The 23,924-nt window shown below is 40.3% G+C and overlaps 1 protein-coding gene across 1 annotated transcript; it reads right to left on the reverse strand.

Moving 5' to 3' along the window:
* Positions 1-1,853: 1,853 nt before the first annotated feature.
* Positions 1,854-23,506, reverse strand: cct2 (chaperonin containing TCP1, subunit 2 (beta)). The gene is made up of 16 exons (XM_080191225.1): positions 23,405-23,506; positions 20,965-21,039; positions 14,930-14,995; positions 14,593-14,704; positions 13,376-13,452; positions 9,726-9,838; positions 8,761-8,963; positions 7,965-8,065; positions 7,722-7,849; positions 7,502-7,605; positions 5,851-5,970; positions 5,612-5,740; positions 4,976-5,079; positions 3,337-3,436; positions 3,097-3,238; positions 1,854-2,096 (listed from the first exon to the last, which is right to left on the reverse strand). Exons 1-16 carry the CDS (start codon positions 23,405-23,407, stop codon positions 2,066-2,068), a joined length of 1,608 nt encoding a protein of 535 aa, XP_080047351.1. The 5' UTR covers positions 23,408-23,506; the 3' UTR covers positions 1,854-2,065.
* Positions 23,507-23,924: the final 418 nt, after the last annotated feature.

Genomic DNA, 23,924 nt, shown 5'->3' on the forward strand with positions numbered 1-23,924 from the left:
AAAAAATGTCATCATGTTTTGGTTCCACAGGCATCAAGCTAATTTTCTGTTCAGATGATTTCTCTTTCATGCTAGTGCTTCTGCTGTCAAGTTTTTTCTCAACTGATCAATTCCATGGTGTGACAAGGAATGTGTTTGTGCCATTTTCAAACACAAACCGTATCATTTTTTGCACTTTTGCTGTCACTCCTTCCCTTTCCTCCCACAAGCGTAATAGGGTTCCTCAGCATTCACCATTAGTCTCCAGCTCATCTTCCATTGCCAAACAGCATGACCTCCCCAAGCATTCTAAAGGTATCAAACTTTCTTCAAAACTATGGCCCATTCCTCAATCCCTCCCCCAACCCTTCACACAACAGCAGCAGATGCACCATCTACCCTTTTACCTTTTCTCTTCCCATTATTGAGGGCAAACAAATGATGCTTGGTTTAATATACTGTATTCACTGTACGTCATCTTCTCTACTTTGGGAAGACCAAATGCAGATCAGATAGCAATGTGGAACATCTCAGGTCAATTGATAAGTGTTATCTGGAGCTGTTGATCACCTGTCATTGTAATTTTCCAGTCAATCTGCATTCTGGTCTCTGTTCTTAGCCTCTTCCACTGCTTCATGGAATAGAATCACATCTTTCAATAAGGCATTTTTACAACCTTCTACTCACTGAATTCAACAACTGCAGATTGTGAACTTCTACCCCCAGCTTGAATGGCAGACATTGCTATATTTCTACTATTCTCATATACGTCTTCTTCACTTGTCCCATTTCCATCTCTTTTACCTTGCCATTACTCTCGTGGTTGCTTTTGCCTTACTCCCTATTATACCTTGCCTTTCAGGACTCCCCTTCCATATTTATAAAGCTTGGTACATCTCTAATTTTGTTCTAGTTTTGATGAAAGGGCAATGGCCTAATACATGAACAGATTCTCTTTCCCCGTGTTGCTTTATCTGAACATTTTGTTATTTCAGATTTTTAACACTTGCAACATTTTACTTTTGAACACAATCTATATTCTCAGGAAACAGAGTTTGAAATGAGAAAACTGCTTGTTGAAACATGTTTCATTCTCTCTCCAGTTTCACACCACAGTATTAAACGGCAAATATCCCAGCTCTTGGAAAGTCTGCTCAATATCAAAATATGTCACACCAAAAATATTCACTAAATAGTAAAACACTGAAGTTTAAAAACAAAAGGATTTACAGCACAGAGGAGCTGTCATGGTTATTTGGTTGTAGCAACTCCTTAATTGGTGCTATGCATGCATCTCACTTTCCCAAATCCTTTTGCACTCTTCCTTTGCACGTACTGATCCAATTATCCCAAGTTACGTTGTTGTGTGGTCTTAGCTATCTGGAGTAAGATATTCCATATTTAACAACCTCCATGAAGTTGTAACTTCCCCATTGGAATAAACAAGTTTACAGTTGCTGAATTAACAGTTAACTGCTCAAAATCTTAACTTTTGATGTCAGTTAATGATTTCTGTTCCAGAAGAAAAGACCCAATTTTTTGACCAGTTTTGATCATCACTTTAAACCATTGTTATACACTCCCATTCCTGATATAATTCCAGCAAGTCTTTTCACTGCTGTATCTTTCTCGCAGGAGGTTGTCCATAGCAAAAGAATACTCAACAATTGCCTCACCAAGTCTCTACACATAGTAAACAACTATTGTTTTATATTTAATAACCCCATGTATAAAATTAGAACCGTGTTCATTTCAGTGACGCCTCAAAGACTTATGGAAATCGCTCCTATTTTATTAAGGATGGTGAGATTTGTGTTTTTTCCCAGGAAAATATAAACCAATGCTTCAAGATTCGAAGTAAAAAGCATAAGAACTTGTGATGACAAAACTTTAATATAAGGCAACCTGAATATAGCCTCATCTTCAACAGCCTCATCTACAAGTGAGATCTTGTAATCAAATTGAACACTGACTTAAACATTCTACAATTTTATAAATACAAATTTTCTAATTCAGTTCTACTGGGTGGTGTCCCGTGTTCACTGTTGGCACGAGTCCAAATCTTCTCATTATTGATCTTCACGGCTTAGCAAGGATGATGATCAGGTACACGTTTCCTGAGAGAGATAATAAACATTATAAATGTACTGACCATCACACTGCAGGTAATTTTTTTTATTCATTCACAGAATGTGCGCATTGCTGGCCGGGCCAGCATTTACTGCCCATCCCTAACTGCCCTCCATTTCAGAGGACATGAGTCAATGACATTGTTGTAGGTCTGGAGTTACATGTAGGCCAAGGAGGGACAGTAGATTTCCTTCCCTAAAGGACATTAGTGAACAGATAGGTATTTTGGACAATCAACAATGGGCGGTATGGTAGCATAGTGGTTAGCACTGTTGCTTCACAGCTCCAGGGACCTGGGTTCGATTTCCAGCTTGGATCATTGTGCGAACTCCACAGACATTCTCCTCGTGTCTGGGTTTGCTCTGGGTGATCTGGTTTCCTCCCACAGTCCAAAGATGTGCGGATTAGGTTAATTGGCCATGCTAAAATTCACCCTTAGTGTCCTGAGATGCATAGGTTAGAGGGATTAGTGGGCAAATATGTAGGGATGTGGGGGTAGGGCCTGGGTGGGATTGTGGTCAGTGCAGACTTAATGGGCCAAATGGCTTCTTTCTGTACTGTAGGATTTCTATGAATGGTTTCATGGTCATCATTAGACTTTTAATTGCAGATTTTTTTTATTACTGAGTTTAAATTTCACCATCTGACACGGTGAGATCCAAACCCAGGTCCCCAGAACATTATCCTGGGTCTCTGGATTACAGCGACAATACCATTACACCACTGCCTCCCCAATGTCATTATACATGGAGTTTACAGCTAAAATACAAGATGCAGCAAGGGTGCAATCAACATATGGGATCTTTTATTACCACTGATGTGTGTGTATAATACTTTATGAATTAGAGCACACAGGGAATTTTGAGTTACGGCACATAATACTCAGGAATGTTCCTCTTTTGGAACAGATCATGTGCATGGACAGATTTTTTTATTTAAGAGTTCTATTTAATTCTTTGTCAATGTCTGACATATATAAAGCCTTACCTTGGTGCTGCTTTAATAATATCATCTACTCGAAGAATCATTTCAGCTGCCTCTGCTGCGCTCAACAGTACTTGTCTCTTCACTTGGAAGCTCTCTGTAATACCCATTACTGCCATGTCCCCAATGGTACCATTGGTCATGTCTAACAATAGAAATTGCAGATTTTTACTTATTGCAGCAAATCACTTTAAATAATATTTCCAAAGTCAATTTAAATGCATTTCAAATTTGGTTGCTTACCCAATCCATATGTTGTTTTTCCTTCGCTATGAGCAGCTCGCAACTGAGCCACTAAATCTGCACTGTCATACCCAGCATTATCAGCTATAATAGTGGGAAGCTGGAGGGAAAGAAAGCATAAATGCACCACAGGTAGAGTATCTGTTTCAAATCTAACTTTTCTTTTTACAGATAGCGTTAAGCTTATAAATAGCATATGATTCATTTTTTCATAATTTTCAGGATATATGATCCATTTAGTGCACAGGATACATAATGAAAATCTAACAGCAGTCATTGCAAGTACAGAAAGGTTGTATACACAAACATGGTCAGACATTATAATAGTGAGAAGAGTCAGCTTAACAGCAATGTGCTAATGGCAAGCAGAGGCTTAAAATAGTGAGGAAACCACTGGTGCACCTCAGCCACATTTGACGTATTCAATTCAGTAGTGTCACAATTTGTGAACAGATCATCAGGTGTTTATAGCATAACATAGCTGATGTAAGAGTTTGAAAGAATAAGCATCAGGAGAAAGTCTGTGATATTGGGGCAGCATGGGGCACACTAGTTAGTGTTGCAGCCTCACAGCGAGTGGGGCCCTGGTTTGATTCTCGCCTTGGGTCACTGTCTGTGCTAATCTGCATTTTCTTCCCATGTCCCACAGTCTGAAAGATACGCTGATTAGGTGCATTGGCCATGCTAAATTCTCCCTCAGTTTGTCCAAACAGGCGCCAGAATGTGGCGGCTAGGGGATTTTCACAGTAACTTCATTGCCGTGTTATGGTAAGCCTACTTGTGACTAATAAATAAACTTTATTTAGTTTATTTTAATCTGTAACCACTGATGGAGATTGTTATTGTTAACACGACTAATTTGGTAATGTTTTTGTTTTGCCTGGAAGAGTATAGTTTTGTGCAGGGACAATAATCTCCCAATAACTGATTTATCAGTAGGTAAATTTCTGTTTTACATGATGATAAATGTTAAGTATTTCATAACTATAGTTAAGAATAAACTCCATGAACACTTCAGTAACTGCATGATTAACATCTACAATACAATAATGCAATACAGAAGCTGGAACTCCAGGTGATTTCCCCTTCATTTCAGAATGAATCTCACCCAGAACACAATTCAAATTTACCTTATAACATGGTATAGAATTGAGCTGCCCATTAAAGAAATCACTTCTTTTGTTAGCGCATATTGTATTAGCAGCAAATGCAGGACGATAAGAGGAACATTAAACCAGCATGAAAAAGTATGGTCAAATGGTATCAACCCCATTTCTGTTAGAGGTGAAACATGCCACTGGCAAAATCTTATAATATTCATAGGAATTTTATTCAATAGTTTGAAAGTTGTGTCAGTTTTAAAAATCTGCAGTTACTGAGGAACCAAGCGGATGACTGCAGCTAAGATTATCTCAGTCACTTAAACTCCATGAACACTTCAGTAACTGCATGATCAAACAACAAAACCTTAACAAACATCACAGGACAATCAAATGAAGTAACTATTGCATATACAGTTATATGCATAGAACACCTCTGGTAATCAAAGCACTGAAAGTGAACTCTACATTGAGGAGGGAAGGCACCACGTTGGGACTGGGAAGGCGAAAACAAGCTACAATCATGTAATGAAACTTACCATTCCTAGTGCTTTAGCAAATGACTCCATTGCTACAGCTTCTTTGCCAGGTGTTCTGACAGCAAGTTCAGTTACAGCTTGTGCCATTAACATCTCTGAGCAGCCTGCAGAAAGAGGAGAGTCCTATCAGAGAAGTAATTATTGTTTTGCATGATAGGAAATCTGGAACATTAACTGCATCCCTCAAACAGGTGAACTTTCTCAGCATCCCTTCTCTTGAGGGTGCTGTTGATTCGAAACAAACATGGTGAGTTAGGTGCAGGATGAACCCACTGAACTTAAAACTGTCAGCTTCCATACTGTTAATTGCCACTAAACCAAATGTTAACTCTTGAAAAATGTCAACATATATCAGTCAGTAATGAGTTTAAAAATAACATCAACACACCAGCATCAAGTTTATCAGATTCATTCACTGCATGTTAAAGTTTGTTTAAACAACATTTCAGCACAATCAGACAATTCTTTAAATTTATCACTTTAAAAAGTGGAAGTTTGTAGAATTCTAGTATGGTTGAGAAATCACCTCCAATAAAGGGTGGGCAAATTGATCAATTTCAGAAGTCAGTCATTAACTTATTTAAACCTAAACTTCTAAAATCAGCAAGCCATTTATAACGATAAAAGAAAACATACCTCCGCCATAAACTGTTCTAGTTTCTTTCACTGTCTGAGCAAGCACACAAAGAGCATCATGCAAAGATCGTTCCGCCTCATCGAGAATCTGCTGAGTAGCTCCTCGAAGAACGATGGTACATGCCTCACCTTTAGGACGAATGGAAAAATATAAGAGTTGTAAATTAATGTTCTATAATTACTATACGTTATTTTAACAACTTTATCAAGAGCCCTGAAAGAAATAATAAAAAACCTACCTAGCTCCACTCCAGAGAAACGAAGTAGCTTGTCCTCACCAACCATCACCTCCTCAATAACTTTACAGTGGCCCAGTTTAACCAATTCAGGGTGGTCAAAGGTGGAAGCAATTTCACCACCTAAAATATTTCACAATTTCACGAAACTTTATTAGATCAATATTCATTAAGGGCCTAAATACGTTTTGCATTCTTAACCCGCATCACTTTTTTCATCTTAAGAATGTTTAAGTTAAATAATTTCAAAGTGTAAATGATTCAAGTGTTATATGGCAGAAAGTCATTATCAGCAAACAACTTCTAACCCAGCAAGTAGTTAGTCTGTTTATTATGGCATTATAGTTAATACCCACCACCTACATACAATTAAATAGTTAATAATGATTTATATATCTTTTCAGACTCCAAAAGCATAACACACATTAAATATACAAGACTCTGCAAATGCACGTAAAGGCCTACTGAGCATAGGAAGTATGCAAAATGCGGTCCATTTTATCACAACACATTTTACAAACTGGAAAGTAGCACAATGGTTAGCACTGTTGCCTCAGCACCAAGGACCTGGGTTCAATTCCTGGCTTGAGTCACTGTCTGTGTGGAGTTTGCACATTCTCCCCATGTCTGCATGGGTTTCCTCCAGGTGCTTCAACTTCCTCCCAGTCTCCAAGACACGCTGGTTAGGTGCAATGGCACGAACAGGCACCGGAGTGAGGCGACTAGGGCAATTTCACAGTAACTTCGTTGCAGTGTAAATGTAAGCCTTACTTGTGACTAATAAATACATTTTTAAAAAACTTTAAGCTGGTTTTCTCTTTGGATCAAACTACTCTCCCACCAGTGAAATGATTGGGAACACCAAAGTCAAAGATTTATTCAAACCTTCTAGCTCACACATACAGCACAATATTGCCTTATGCCTCAGCTTTCCATTACATAAGTTTTATAGCATTAAAATCAGTTCAATCAAACTGGCCACTTTGTTATCGATCAGCAGTTTGCTTCACAGCAAGAGTTGCATGATGGCACTGACGCATTTATCTCTTGGCCACATAGGAACATGCCCGGGCAATTTTCTACACGATATGCAAAGTATATAAGAGTTACAGTTGTGCTGGAACAGCATGGCTAAGGTCATGACAAGTTGTGGAACACAAACCTGCAGCCCAGATGCTGTCAAGACCTATAAAAGCCTTTGTGATACCCAAAGGCTGTTTCTTGTTATCACATGCAGTTTTAAGGTTTTCAGGGTGGGGAGATATAAACCTAGAAACTACAGGCAAAGTGAGCCACTAGCCTATTGCCAGTGATTTGGAAATATTAAGAGACAATAATCCTGGAAAATATAACCTGGCATTTGGAAAAATATGGGCTAATAAATAAATGCAATTTTTATGCATTTGACAATAAATTCATGACGTTATGAAATATCAGACATAAATTGCCAAAACAACAATGCTGCTTTTAAAAGTGTGAAATTTAAGATGTAAAAAACCAGAATGTCTGGAAAGTAGAATCCTGAAGAATGCAAATAAACTAAGAAGAACTTAAGCGATAATGAGTTGGTGTACACAAAGGTACCAATCTATTTAAACAAATACCTACCCAACTACAGAACAAGTATATCTTGTTAATGACTTCTTTGCCTTACCAGTTACAAGTGCAAGTCGCTCAATTCCAGAAAAGTCAGCATGTTCAATGGCCATAACACCCGCAGCACCAAATAACTGTTCAGGGTAATTATAAATGAGCTGTCTGAAATATAAAAATTGAAGCGTTTATATTATTTTAACTGCAACACTAAAAAATAGCTTATTTATACAAACACTTTGCAAATCATAGCGCTCTTAAAATAAAAATGCCATGACTACCTATTGATAAAACAATTGATCCCGTGTTTCAGGATTCGATCCACCTTTTCTTTCATTTTTTCCTTTTCAGCCAGTTCAATTTCTGCAACTTTTGCCGTTGAATCTACTCGCACACGTGAACCAAATATCTGTCAAAAGACACAATATGGATCAAGAGCAATTCTAGTCACTTTTCCTTGCTTATTGGAGTCGTGCAGCTTCATCAAGATCAGAGGAACAGACGCTCAAACAATTCTCACCCACCTTAATTTTATCTGTATCCATACTAGTATTTGCTATCAGAATTTTTGCATTTTCAATTCTCTTTGGTTGATTAACTCCAATTTTCTTATCCAAAAGAAAACCTGTAAACAATTATGCACAGAGTATTTGAACAGTCTTGATCTGGTCACTACTATCTTATTCTTAGATCTAATTATTCTATTCATTATAATTTTCTATAATTTCCAAGATAACAATTCAAGTGCTCGCCAAACTACTCACATTTATGCCTAGCCCTAGTTTGATGACAAAAATCAATTACTGGAAAGCAGAATGGATGACTCATGTCAATATCTGGCAATACGACTGGTTAAAATCAGAACTAATTTTAGTTTTGTAGATTTGGAAATGAAGGCAAGGAGAATTTGTTCAAATTATTTCCCTCACAGGAATAAATATTAAGCAACAAAATACTGTTGACATAGCATTCATCAGCAAACGATCTTGAAGGCTCAGATTTAAGTACAATGGCTTTCTACCATAAACTATTGGGTTTCTAGCCAAATAAATGTAGAGGCCTGGGAAGGAAGTGTACAGAAGCTAGGAAATATCTTTGTATAAATTCACAAAATGTATAAAAGAATATTGTATAATCAATGGCTGAGAATGTCTGATTTCAAAGCGAACCGTGTCAGGATTACACTGAAAGCTATTTTTAAAATCACATACTAGCATCATTATTTATAACGTCATCACTTAATCATTGAGAACCCAAACTCTACCTACTAGATACTTACTTAGATCATAACATCTCTTCATAAATTTCAAAATACATTACCTTCATCCAGATAGGAATCAACTAAGCTCCCTCCAAGTTTCTTAATCACATGAATAGCTTCAAGGTTGCCAGAACCTTTCAGCCTGACCACAGCTTCCACTGCCAGGCTAGAGAAGTGATTTTTGTGATGAGTCAGCAGCTTGGAAGAGAGCGTAGTCCTGGCAATATTCATCAGATCTTCATGAAATTTGACTTCATCATCCCTGATAATAAAAAGAGTCAGGAGAACATCAAGAACTTTCATAACTGTAGGATAAAAACTGTACAAACACTCTAATTTGCTATTTGCATCACCAAGTTCAGTTCAATTCTTAACTACACAATTGTGCAATCCAATATAAAAAGTCCTAATGTTTAAGATCAAGTGAAGCAATGGGTAAACTGCAGCCATTGCAGTTTATATAGTTGACAAGTCACTATACTCAAGTTTCTATACTCAAACATGAAATATGAAGACCAGCAAATTACATGAAATAATTCTTCCTCAAATCAATAAGAATTAGTTGCATTTGTGGACCAGCTGAATATGCTAAACTGAAACTTATCCAAGGCAAGTGATACGTAGGATTTCAATTTGCTTGGCGTTTACAATAGAAAAGGGTGGAGAATGAGATATTCCTAAAAATGCAATCATACAAGTCTGCTGCTATCTTCCCCATATAACTGGAGAACTAAGGGAAAGTATCCTGTAAATTTCTCTAACATCAATATACACCATCTGAAATCAAGTATATAACTCAAAACTGAAAACTTTAAACACAATGGTTCCAGATTATTTAGTTCAAAGCATTTTTACAATAAGTTATTAGTCAGCAATGGATTTCAAAAAGCTTTAAAATTTGACCAAACGAAAGGAGATTTCACATTTCAACATGTGTCAAGGTTTTGAGCCAAAATAAAAGTCTGCACTTTGACTCCTTTACTTTTCATACTCAAGTCTTTTTAAAAATACAAAATGATCTCACCCATGATCCACTGCAGCTTTTTTCAAGGCTTCTCTTGCTGCCTGGGTTGCTTTCCTCCAGCCTGCAATTATTGTCTGAGGATGAAGCTTTTTAGCAATAAGTAATTCTGCTTCCTAAAAAGGGATAAATGAAGTCCATAAAATCAAACTCTCAGAAATAAATTGTCCAAGACCTAATTTTACTGACAGTTAACCAAACATATTACAACAACATTTCCAATCAAATACTCAATTGGATTATTTATTTGTAAAATGAAAGTTCTTCAGTAATAGCGAATAGTTCTTTTTAATTAAATACTTAAAACTGACAAAAATATTTGGGAGCAATGTAAACAAAATGCATGAAAATATTTCTCTGCAAATGCTGATTATATAGGATTTCTTTTAAAATATATTACCAAAAGATGCTTGAAGAATACATGCTCAAACATCCCCTAGTGGCAGTTTTAATTCAATGTTCTCCAATTTCGCATTCTGCTGTTAAAAGCAAATGTTACTTACTGTTGCAATTAAGAATTAGTTGACATGAAAATTCATAGTAAGGATTCTTCATTGAAAAGCAATTATATGTCACATTCTGCCAATTCCATTAGATTATTCAACATTTCACAAAATGCCTTCTCTATTTTGCTGAAACTGAATTTAACATTTTTAGCTCATATTCAGCATCATTTGTACTAAACATTTTTTCTAATTAAATCACCGATAACACTGTCAACAAACCCAAACTGCTTCACAGCCAAATTAGGGAGCATGTCCCAAAAACAATGATGATACAAATGACCAATGTAATCATACTGGTCTCAGAACAAATGCTGACTCAGAAACTGGAACTCCCTGCTCTACAAAAAAAAACCTGCCACGTGATCTTTTGAACTGAAACAGAACCCGTTTAGTTTCTCAGCAGAAAAATTGGCACCTCCAGCAATGCAGCATTCTCTTCATACTGCATTTAAGCATCATCCTGAGTTGGTGTTTGTAAACAGGCTCACAAATAAAAGCATTGCCATCGAATGATTATTTAAAACTCATCATCCAGCTCAACTTAATTTTCCCTTCATCTCCTCTTCCTGATCAAAACTGCTTAATGTCAAGATTGTCCGAAAGCAGAAACTCTAAACTGCTTTCACTTTTGACCTCCAGCACCCCTCAGGTAACATTCACCATGCAAAAATCTTGGGACTTTCTAGACATTTCATTCTGTCCTTCATTTCCCAACTTCCAGTTCCCCTTCTGGCCTTCCATTTTGGGTGGCACAATGGTTAGCACTACTGTCTCACAACATGAGGGACCTGGGTTCAATTCCCAACTTGGGTCACTGTCTGAGCAGTCTGCAAAACTGCCCTCTTTCTCTGTGTGCATTTCCTCCAGATGCTCCGGTTTCCTCCCACAATCTAAAAGATATGAGGATCAGATGCACTGGTCATGCTAAAAAAATCTTCCTTCTGTATATCCAAACACATCCCCAGTGTGGCAACTCGGGATTTTCGCAGTAACTTCATTGCTGTGTTAATGTAAATCTATTTGTGACACTAAAACTTTAACATTTCTTTGAGGTTACTATTCCATTGCATCCCAGTTCACTTATCAGACCCAGGAAATCAACCCACTACTTACTCCATCAAGATGCTCCAGTTCCAGCTTCTCATCATCGATCTCACCTACATAATGGCAACATCAAGCACCATCTATTTTGCCCAGAACTGGCCCAACTACCAACTTGCATGTCAAATCTTTCCATCCCTTCCAAAAACTTGGGAGAAATTATTTCTATATTCTCATCTTTCACCACTCCTTATTGGAGACCCCCTAATACTGTTCCCAATTTGCCGAGAGCAATAAGGCAATAAACCAAAATCACATTATGTCTTTTGGCTACCTTCAATATTCAATAATTCCATCCACTATAAAATATGCATGGAATACTATTTAAAGCTGTACCTCTGAGGCAGTAACAAGTGAACAGAGCTGTATAGGGTGAAAAGGCACAAGGCCCCAAATTCTGTTCAGCAATCAAATTGAACAAGGTTGGTCATAAAATATCAGATAGCATTGCACGCAGCTGGTAGCAGACATAAGTAGAAGCAAGCAACGCATTTTTCGCCCTAAAACCTCATTTAACCTAAGCCCACCGATGCCTCTACTTTCTCAGGAAGCTAAGGAGATTTGGCATGTCCACTACAATTTTCACCAATTTTTACAGATGCACCACATAAAGCACGCTTTCTGAATGTATCACAGCTTGGGTATGACTCCTACTCTGATCAAAGTGCAAGGGGTTGTGAACGCAGCCCACCCATTGACTCTGTCTACACTTCCTGCTGCCTTGGAAAAGCAATCAGCATTATCACGGACCCCATGCAACCTAGACATACTCTCTTCCACCTTCTTCCGTCAGGAAAGATATAAAAATCTGAGATGACATACTAATTGACTCAAGAACAGCTTCTTCCATGCTGCCATCAAACTTTTGATTGGACCTATCATATGTTAAACTGATCTTTCTCTACACCCCATTAGTAACTGCAACACTATATTCTGCACACTTCCCTCCCCTTCTACTCTATGTACTCTATGAATGGTAAGCTTTGTCTGTGTAGCGCACAAGAAATAATACTTTTCACTGCAGCCCAATACATGTGGCAATAAGAAGTCAAATCAAATGCAAGTAAGTGTTAGGCATAAGACAAGCATACTACTGTATAGGTGCATTAGATCAACAATTTACCAAAAAATGGTGGCCCCAGCTTTCAAATCTATTGAAAGATAACCAACTTACCTTATTGAAACATATAAGATGATTAGCGGTTTGGATAGGGTGGACAGTGATAGCCTTTTTCCTTGGATGGAGAAAGCTAGCACGAGGGGGCATAGCTTTAAATTAAGGGGTGGTAGTTATAGGACGGATGTCAGGGGTAGGTTCTTTACCCAGAGGGTGGTGAGGGATTGGAATGCCCTGCCTGCTGCAGTTGTAAATGCGCCTAGTTTGGGGGCGTTTAAGAGATCCGTGGATAGGTTTATGGATGGAAAGGGTTTGGTTTAGGTTAGAGGGTCATTGTTTTTTAACTGGTCGGTGCAACATCGTGGGCCGAAGGGCCTGTTCTGTGCTGTAATGTTCTATGTTCTAACTTATCCAAGTCATTATGCACACTGTGTGCTGGAAACTTATTATCCACCCTGCCTTCTCCCATCACAGTCTCCATGCTTTTGGTTTGTAGTATTAACTGTATTCCTTTCCTCACCATCGTAAAATGCTGGCAGACATGCGAGAAGCAATATCTAACTGTAAGTAGCTGCCTTTCATCATTTAAAAATGCCATTAAAATTTTGAAACATTTAAGGCATTTTCATGCAAAGAAATGCTATTAGTGCAATTTGGAAAATGCAGCAACATAGCCAGCAAAACGGAGATATGTTAATTGGTACTCAACTGTTTGCATACATTATTTAGATACTTAATCCACAACAGCAAATACATCCTATTTATAATACCCTAAAATTAATTTTCATACCATTTTCATCTTCCACCTGATTAATGAGCAGGCATCCTCTATACAATCGTTGGCAGAGTGTAAAAATGTTGAGGTTGCAAAAGGATTCTTTCCTTTGGCAACATTTTTTTGCAAATGCATAAGAAAACATTCCACTTACTCTCAAGAGTTCAGCAGCTAACACAGTCACAGATGTCGTTCCATCTCCAACTTCTTCATCTTGTACCCTGGATAGCTCTGTTTGTAGGAGAACATAATCAGCAAAATATTATTTTTTGAACTCTCCAACCAGAAATGTCCTCCAGATCATAGCTGCTTTGCCCTCACCATCAGACCTACTTCTATCCAAAACCAAAACTATTGGTCTGTCTATTGTCAACCCAAAAAAGGTCCAAACTAAACAGAAAAAAAAAATTTCAAGTTAGCCTAATGTAAATTCGAATACGACAGTATTAAATGCCTTCACAAATGCAAATCATATTTGCTTGCCACATGTTGACAAGCAAATTCATGGGTGCTCTCTTGATTATAGCTTACCTGAAAGAACTCACCATTGAGCTCAAAATATACCAATATGTTGGAAAGCTACAACATAATGTCTAGGCTGAAGAAACCTCCAACTCAGCCTAATTCTCATTTCCACCCAGAGGCAAATTAAATTGCAAGCCAGCAAAACTAATACATTACTTAAAAGATCTTTTCCAATTTTAACTCCAGCAATGTAATTCCGAGGCCCGTTTGAATTTTGTGCACAAGATCGATCATCATATTGGGCAACAACTTCCTGGCTCCCAAGGGTTGAATTTGAGATGGACCTCAATATGCACTGGGTAATCCCTCTTGCAAGTTCCCATGTTAGGGTTTACCTGGCAATTGTCTAGAAGGGCTAACTTCCCCAGGCCAATTGCACTGGCTAGGAACCATCCGATAAAGCAATTTAAGTAGCTAACTTTGGTGGTTCTGCCAGTTTAATCCTCTGATTTGATTTATTATTGTCACATGTATTAGTGTACAGTGAAATGTATCTGAAAGAATTAAAAGCAAATAAAGTTTTTCTAACTTCAGAGAACTATTTTGAAGCCCCAGATCAAGCCTCGTGTGGGTCCCCCCTCCTCAGATGTCTGAACCCCTAGCCCCACTTGCTCTACCATTGTGGCAGCTAGCGACATAAAAAGGGGTGCGTCCCCATTCACTACATTTCATTTACACCATGTCATTGCAGTTGGGGGCGCAACAATGTTGCTGTCTTACCCTGCCTGAGTGAGGAAGGTTGACAGAGAGAGACAGAGGTTTTACAATTCCAGCAAAGGCAAGTTCCTCTGGAGTGGCAATCCATCGGTGATTACACTCTGAGGAAGTTATAGGCCATTAACTTACCAACCAAAATTCTAGCTGCTGGGTTATCAACACCAATAGCTTTAAGGATTGTGGCTCCATCATTGGTCACTGTCACTAAAGAATCTCTTCCTCCACTCAGCAGTATCTTGTCCTGGAACAAGAATAATCATTCCTTATTGAGTGGCATATCAAGTCATAGAATAAACAACACTTTAAATATGCAACACCCACAGAATGTTCTTCCTATTCATTGCCAATGCTAAAAAGTATGACCAAAAAATTATTTAAAAAACCTATAAACTTATCAAAAGAGCATACATAACTCAATTTATATTAAAGCATATAAACTTGTGAAAGTCTAAAATTTGCTACTTACCATGCCTTTTGGGCCCAAAGTACTTTTAACCAAATCTCCGACTGCAATGGCACCAATAAAAGACGACTGAAACAAATCAGATACATCATGGTGAAAATATTGTATCCAATGCAAAACTACAATTAAACTTTCAGCAGGAGAAATTGTCAATAGTTTCAGTGGGGGTTTTCACAGTGACTTCATTGTAGTGTTAACGTAAGCCTACTTGTGACACCAATAAGTAAACTTTAAACCTTCATGTGTTCAGTAACTCTGGATCAGCTCTCAAGCCAGTCTCTTTAATCTCCATAAGCCACTAAAGAACGCATGTGGTTGACATTAATCAGTGATGACGTAAGAGCTGAGTAATGAGAAAGAAAATATACCTAGCTCAGGATTCCAATTAAATTTGGAAAACTTAATAACAAAAATGCTAAGCATTAGGTGAAGGTATTATATTTCTTTCCAAAAAATTTAATTTTGTCTGTATTTAATGCCCAACTGAAATTTACTGCTTACATTTTAAATTTCATCCAGGCTCAAGCAGGGATACATACAAGCTCCCCAGTGGAGAGTAGTTGAAGCTAATTAAGGAAACTAGCTTAAGCTTAGCTTAAGGTTCTTCTTTACCTGGGGCTGAGTCTTTAGTTTCAGAACCAGACAAATTCAAGCCTCTCAATATGACAGGAGTGCTGGGAGTTAAAGGGATTAGGTGAAGGAGCTGCTCCTCTGCTTTTCTAACTGTCATCCTTTAGGAATTGGTTCTTGCTCTACTACAGGGGAAGAAGCTAGCTATTTGGTGAATATCTGGTGAGTGATTAAGGTCCATTTCATTCAAGGTTTAAAACAGTAAAAAAGGTTAAGTCGTCATAGTCCCAGATGACATAGCTTGCTCTTCCTTCTGAGGATATTGTAAATTGGTGATTATTTAAACAATGGATCACCACACCTCAGGTGAGAGGCAATCCTGAGAAGGTAATCCTTCATGAATAACCTTAGCCAGTATAGGAATTGAACTGCACCATTAACCAGCTGTCCAGCCAACGAAGCTACCCAACTCCACAATAAAATAGTATATGGACTCGTGTTAAGGTTAACAAAATAGATTACAAATGGAAAATAATTATCAATAAAATACAAGTAGTTAATTGGAATAAATTAAGGATGGCAGGACAGATGTTTCACAGTTGCAGCACATTGGCGCTCCAGCTCATTACAGAGCTGGAGGCCAAGCAGCAATGCACCAGGGAGGGGGAATGTTACCTGTACACTTTGTATGAGGAAGGTGGTCACACTTAAGATCTTGTCTTCTGATCTGAAGAGTGGTCAGGGATGGGAGGATGCAACTGCAAGCAACGAAGGTAAGGGGGCCCAGAGATCAGGAGTCAAACAGTTTGAGATTCTTGTTTGGTTAAGAGTGGGGGCTGCAGAGTGGATGATCTGACTGGGTATAGCATTGTGGTACAGAAGTTATTCAAGTGGGGGAAGCATAAAGTAGAAGACAGTATGAGAGAGATCAACACTGTTCATTGCAGAAAAGAGAGAGACGCCAGAAAACAATGTTGCCTGCCTGGTAAAAGGTTCAGGACATCGGCTCAGGGCTGCAGGAATTTGAATGGGAGGGAAGAATCCAATGGGGATGGTTCATAAAGGCACCAACAACATTGACGACAAGGAAAAAGATTCTGCATAGTCAGTACGAAGAGCTAGGCACCAAATTAAACAGAACCACAAAAGGTAATAATCTCTGGATTAAAGGACAAAAATACGTCACTCAAAGACTGGTATAGTACAAATGGGTTCCAGTTCGTGGGACATTTTAAACTAAATAATGGGAGCAACGGATCAAATTTGGGAAGATAGGTAAACAGACTAGAGACAAGGCAAGACAGAAAGGTACAAATATAGGAAATGATAAACACACCATGCCAAGAAGGGATGGAGAGTACAAATCTGAGTATAAATCAGTAGATAAGGCTAGAGATCACGAAAGGACAAGACTAAGGCTTTTTAACCAAATGCACACAGCATTCAAATCAAAATAGATGAGCCAGTAGAGCAAATAGAAATAAATAAACGATACAGAGATATGGCTACACAGCTAAAGATTCGGACCTGAATATAGAAGGTTCAGGAAGAATAGGAAATTGGGAAAAGGTGGGGGGATGACTCTGTTAATTAATGATGGTATATAAGATTGAAGAATAAAAGGGGATTGACAGGGTAGACTCAGCGCGGATTTTCCCATTCTAGAATGAAGTCATAATTTTAGACTAAGGGGTAGCAGATTTAAAACAGAAATTGAGGAGGAATTCTCACTCAAGGGGTTGTCAATCTGGGGGATTCTCTACTTCAGAATGCAATGGATGCCACAACAAAACAAATTTGAGGATACGGGTAGGTTTTCAATTAGTCATGGGATGAAGGGTTATGGGGAGCGAGCAGGAATTTGGAGATAAGGCCCAGATCAGATCAGCCACGATAGCACTGAATGATGAAGGCTGCTCGAGGGGGTGAATTGCCTACTCCTGCTCCTAGTTTTTGTGTCATTAGTGCAATAAAGGAGGAATGATATGGTTAATAAAACAAAATGTAGAAACAGTTTGGGACAAACAAGAAGTCACTTTTGGGAGTGACTTCTACAAGGTAGAATGAATAAACAGAACAGAATAAATCCAGGAATAACGGCAGCTTGTAGAAGGGTTAAAAAAAATCACGGAGGACTATAATCGACATGAGATGAGTAAAAGTAGAATAAATGAAAAGTTCATAAAATCTTTTAGGAACAGCATGTTCTGGAGCCAACCAGAGAACAAGCTATGTTAGACCCGGCGTTGTGTAACAAGATAGCACATTATTGTTTTACACAAAGGGCGGTGGGTGCTCGGAACTCGCTGCCGGGGAAGGTAGTGGAAGTAGGTACGATAAGTGAGTTTTAAGGGGCGGCTGGACAAATACATGAATAGATGGGAATACAGGGACATGGTCGCCGGAAGGGTAGGGGGCTTTAGTTCAGTCAGGCAGTATGATCAGGGCCAAATGGCCTGTTCCTGTGCTGTAAATTTCTTTGTTCTTGATTATATCCTACCACAATTGAAGTCTTGCATTCGGTTTGGGATAGAAGAATAAGGGCAATTATAAGGACATGAAAGCAGAGCTAGCCAAAGATAACTGGCAAATTAGGTTAAAGGACTGATGAATCAAGCTACAGTGGCAGACATTTAAGGGGATATAAGGAAATGGGAAGGAGGGAGGAACTCTAGAAAATTACAAGCACAAGGGAAGTGTGTGGTGTAAATTGTTAAAGCAGCGGGCTAACAAGTCCCCAGATCCTGATGGACTTCATCCTAAAACAAATGGCTGGTGAGATAATTGATCTGTTGGTTTTAATATTCCAAAATTCCCTAGATTTGGGGAAGATCCTATTAGATTGGACAATTGAGAATGCAATTATTTTATTCAAATAGAAATGGAGACAGAAAGCAGAAAACTACAGATCAATTAACTTGGCTTTTAACATTTTCACCATGACAGATACAATTGAACCAAACAGAAATCTCCCTAGATCATTCACCTCATTTTGACCTCTGAGTAATGATGCTTCTCAATTGTGTAACGTGTAGTGAGCATGAAGGTACCACAGGTTGCACACAAAGCTGTTCCCTTTAAGATATTGCTTGTGCATAAAAATTTTAAGGTACCACACAAGTGGAGTACAAGGACACAGTGATCACTGCCTCTGAATCTTAACTGTATTATAGGAAATGAAACTAGTTTCTACAATTGTACCAAGATCAACTGCCTGCAATAATCAATTAAAGTCAAATCTTAATTAATCAGACATAAAATGCTGATGATTACTGGTAAACAAATACAAAAATGCTTTAATTCTAACCCCAACCATTACTTTCAGCTAATCACATCTGCCCACTGCTGCTACAATTTAGTTTTTAAACTTTTTCCATGCTGAATGTTTATTATATATATAAGAAATAGGAGCAGGAGTAGGCCATCCAGCCCTTCGAACCTCCCCCGCCATTCAATAAGATCATGGCTGATCTGTCGCTGCTCAGTTCCACTTTCCCGCCCTCTCCCCATAACCCTTAATCCCCTCTCTTATCAAAAACCCATCAACCCGCGTCTTAAAAATATTTAGCGAGGCAGCCTCCACCACTTCAACGGGCAGAGAATTCCAGAGATTCACCACCCTTTGAGTGAAGAAGTTCCTCCTCAACTCCATTCTAAACCGCCCCCCTTTTATCTTGAGGCTGTGCCCCCTAGTCCTACTGTCTTTTTTGAGCGGGAAGAGTCTCTCCACGTCTATCCTATCCATCCCATTCATCATCTTATACGTCTCAATGAGATCTCCCCTCATTCTTCTAAACTCTAACGAGTACAAGCCTAGTTTATTCAGCCTCTCCTCATAGCTCAACCCCCTCAACTCCGGTATCAGCCTAGTAAACCTCCTCTGCACTCCCTCCAAGGCCAAAATATCTTTGCGCAGGTGCGGCGCCCAAAACCGCACACAGTACTCCAGCTGCGGCCTCACCAATGCCCTATACAGCTGCAGCAAAACCTCCCTACTTTTATATTCAATCCCCCTCGCTATGAAGGCCAGCATCCCATTCGCCTTCCTGACCACCTGCTGCACCTGCAAGCTGGGTTTTTGCGACTCATGCACAAGGACCCCGAGGTCCCTCTGCACCACCGCCTGCTGCAGTTTTTTGCCCCGTAAGTAATAGTCCTTCCTACCATTCTTCCTGCCAAAGTGGACCACCTCACACTTGCCAACATTAAATTCCATTTGCCATTTCCTGGCCCATTCGCCCAGCCTATCTAGATCCTTCTGCAGACTCTCCACACCCTCCGTGCAATTTGCCGTTCCACCAATCTTGGTGTCATCAGCAAATTTCGACACCCTACACTCGGTTCCCTCCTCCAGATCATCTATATAAATGGTAAAAAGCTGAGGCCCCAGCACCGACCCCTGGGGCACTCCACTAGTCACCATCCGCCAATCCGAATAGCACCCGTTGACCCCCACTCTCTGCCTCCTATTTGACAACCAATCCTCTATCCATGCTAACACCCTACCCCCAACTCCATGTCCCTCGACCTTCTGCAATAACCTCTTGTGAGGTACTTTGTCAAACGCCTTCTGAAAATCAAGAAAGACCACATCCACCGGCTCTCCTCTATCCACCGCCCTAGACACATCCTCATAGAACTCCAGTAAATTTGTCAGACACGACTTCCCTTTAATGAAACCGTGCTGCGTCTGCTCTATCAAGCAATTCCCTTCAAGATGCCTCGCAATTTCCTCCTTAATGACAGATTCTAACATTTTACCTACCACAGACGTTAAACTAACCGGCCTATAATTCCCCACCTTTTGCCTGGCACCCTTCTTAAACAACAGCGTAACATTAGCCGTTTTCCAATCATCCGGCAGTTCCCCGGAATCCAGCGACGTCTGGAAAATAACCACCAAGGCATCCACTATCACCTCCGCCATTTCTTTCAGAACCCTCGGATGCATTCCATCCGGTCCTGGGGACTTGTCCACAATCAGCCCCTCCAGTCTGTCGAGCACCGCCTCTCTAGTAACAGTAATGTCATTAAGACCCTCCAGTCCTACCACCTTTCCATCGCTAACACCCGGCAAATTATTCACGTCCTCCTCCGTGAAGACACAAACAAAAAAGTTATTCAATACCTTAGCCATATCCCCATCCCCTACCACTAGATCCCCTTTCTCATCCTCTAAAGGACCAACGTTCACCCTAGCCAGCCTCTTCCTTTTTATATATTTATAAAAACTCTTGCTATCCTTTTTTATATTAAGCGCTAGCCCAGCTTCATAGTTTCTCCTACCCTTCTTTATCAACTTCTTTGTCAATCTTTGTTGACATTTAAACCTCTCCCAATCCTCTTCTCGCCCACTACTCTTAGCTACTCTAAATTCCTCCGCTTTTATATTTATTGTTAGACGTAGTATTCCATTACGTCAAATTATAATATTTCGACCTGCTGAAGAACAAAGAATTGTTGCTTACCAGACGGGCTGTCTCAGCTTTCTCTTCATCGGCACCAGCTTTGAAGATGTTCACAGGAGCAAATGAAAGGGAAGCCTATCAAATAAAAATTAACCTCAAAATTAATTTTGAAAATTTGAATGAATGATACAAGTAATTTCAAATGTAGCAAATTACCACCACCCCAGCATTTGTCAAATATTATCGTATTGAGACAGTGAACCACTTGTTTTTGCTTGAATTACGCCAAGTGAATGTGCATCACATTTAGGTGCACGAAGCCTTCCAACTTACTTAAGCCGTAGTGATCAAGAGCATATGGTTGAGCAACTCCAGTTATAACATCTTCCTAACAGTTAGTAAGAATATTGCATTAAACAGAAAAGCAGTCACTTCAATTATTTTCTATTCTACAAGCACTGCATCAATTCTCATTTTGGCTTTTACCCGCTAGATTCGACCATATCAATGCTCTGGGGAACCTCCTACCTTCAAAGCTCACCCAAAACTGTTGCCCGTATCTTGACATGTAACAGGTCCTGTCATCTAACATGTGTGTTTACTGACCTACATTGGTTCCTAAAGTCAATAATACCCATTTTTAATATACATCCTTGTGTTTGAATTCTCTATAGCCACTTTTCCTTCTCTCAGTAGTTGCCTCCAATTCTATAACCCTCCAAGAACACTCTATTCCTCAAACTGTGACCTCTTGCACATCACGTTGGAGTTTAGAAGGATGAGGGGGAGATCTTATAGAGACGTATAAGATAATGAAGGAGATGGATAGGGTAGAGGTAGAGAGATTCTTCCCGCTTAGAAAGAATAGCAGGACTAAAGGGAACAGCCTCAAGATTGGGGGTGCGGGGGGGGAGAGGAGAGAGAGAGGGTTTAGATCAGAGAGTTGAGGAGGAACTTCTTCACTTAAAGGGTGGTGAATCTCTGGAATTTTCTGCCCATTGAAGTGGTGGAGGCTACCTCGCTAAATATATTTAAGTCACGGGTAGTTAGGTTTTTGATAGACAGGGGAATTAAGGGTTATAGGGAGAAAGTGGGAAAGTGGAACTGATCCACTTCAGATCAGCCATGATCTTATTGAATGGCAGGACAGGCTCGTAGGGCTAGATGGCCTTCTCCTGCTCCTATTTCTTATGTTCTTGCTAGCAGCTATAACTTTAGCCTCAAAGGCTCATCTTAAAACCCACATCTTTGACTGAACATTTGATCACCTGTTCCAACGCTTCAGGCTTGAGTGGAGGAGGATGAACGGCACAGCATGGACTGGCTATTTGTGAGCTGTATTATGGATCTTCTGCAAGTATGCAACACCCCAACTCTTACATTGAGTCTCTCTGCCAATAAAGCGTGCCACATACTTCAAGAACCTTAGATCAAGGCACAATACTGCAGACCCCATCCATTCAATCTGTCTACACTTCCCGCTGCCTCAGCAAAACAGCCAGCATAGTTAAAAATCCCACGCACCCCAGAAATTTTCTCTTCCACCAGGAAAAAGATACAAAAGTCAAGGTCATATACCGACCGACTCAAGAAAAGCTTCTTCCCTGCTGCCATCAAGACTTTAAGATGGACTTACATTGCATTAAGTTGATCTTTCTCTATACCCTAGCTATGACTGTAACACTACATTCTGCACTCTCTCCTTTCTCTATGAATGGTATGCTTTGTGTAAAGCGCACAAGAAACAATGCTTTTCACTGCACGCTAATTCATGTGACAATAATAAATCAAGCCAAATAAGTGCTGTAATCTGAAACAAAAACAGAAAATGCTGGGAAATCTCAGCAGGTCTGTGGAGATTGCAGCCAGCTAGTCTGGACTCCATAGTTCGGGCTCTATATTCTCTCCACAGACCTGCTGAGATTTTCCAGCATTTTCTGTTTTTATTTGAGAATCTTATGGGCTTGGCCTAATAAGGTCCTGTGAAGTGACTTGGCGATGATAACGAGGCTGCAAAACTAGAGTGTAGTTGTAGTCGAGTCTGGTCCAATTTATTTGCATTTTGCAGAACTGAGTCCTGGAGAGAATGGGCCGCGCCTGCGCACTGGCTCAGGTCGCCCCACCGAGTGCTAGAACTTTCGGTGCTGCCGCTTTGTCAGATCCTCTCGACGGCAATAGCACAATCTCCTGCCCGAGGCGGCGGCCGGGGTTCCTACACCACCTTGTAATTTCCCTCCAAGCCGGCCGATTTTAATATCAATCTGTCCGCCGAAACAGCATCCCCAGGCCCGGCGCGGGGGGGCCATCCCCAGACTACCACACCCCAGGGAACAACCGCAACACGTGCTGGGCCGGGTGCCGGGACGAACAAAGGCTCCCGCTCCCTCCGCCAAACGACTGAAAAAGCCGAGACAATGGACGCCGCCGCTAGGGGCCACGGAGCCGGCGGTGGCGGCTGTCGGTGGACTGGGCCCCGGGCGCTTTCGCACCGGCCACCTACCATGACCAAAGCTCGAGTGTCGCTCTCCCCTCAGCCGCTACCCAACCGACGGAAGCTGCGTCACGGTAACCCGGATGTAGGCCACGCCCCCGAATGGAAACCCCGCCTCCTGACGCCCGGATGAGAACGCCAACAGCCGGTGTGGTGGCCCTCCCCCGCCCCTCCAAACAAATGGAAGCCCCGCCTCGTGTGCCCGGATAGAAGTTTCGCCCTCGATCTCCTGAACGCCCGGGGGAGGCCCCGCCCCTGTACGAAAGCCCCGCCTTCAGCATACCCGGATGGAAGCTCCGTCTCTAGATTGCCTGGGTGGAAGCCCAGTCCCCCCGGGTACCCGGATGAAAGTCCCGCCTCTAGAGTGCCCGGATGGGACAGACTTTACTTGGAGACGAGGTTGTTTTAATCGTGTGCTGACCGAATGGATCCATCTTACACCCGAGCTGAAGGCAAAAGCAAAATACTGCGGATTTATTGCAATATGTCTCACAAAACCAGCTTAAATTCCAACAGGTTTATTTGGCAG

Source organism: Carcharhinus amblyrhynchos, chromosome 6 (genome assembly GCF_965287045.1).
Source record: "Carcharhinus amblyrhynchos chromosome 6, sCarAmb.v2.hapA, whole genome shotgun sequence".
Classification (NCBI taxonomy): Eukaryota; Metazoa; Chordata; class Chondrichthyes; order Carcharhiniformes; family Carcharhinidae; genus Carcharhinus; species Carcharhinus amblyrhynchos.

Bases quoted from the DNA above. Each gene is read 5' to 3' on its own strand.
- cct2 (XM_080191225.1), bottom strand. The intron at 8,066-8,760 runs GTAATGTATTTT...AATTGTTTACAG, and splicing joins TGATTCCTATCTGGATGAAG to GTTTTCTTTTGGATAAGAAA. The intron at 5,741-5,850 runs GTAGGTTTTTTA...TTCGTCCTAAAG, and splicing joins TTTCTCTGGAGTGGAGCTAG to GTGAGGCATGTACCATCGTT.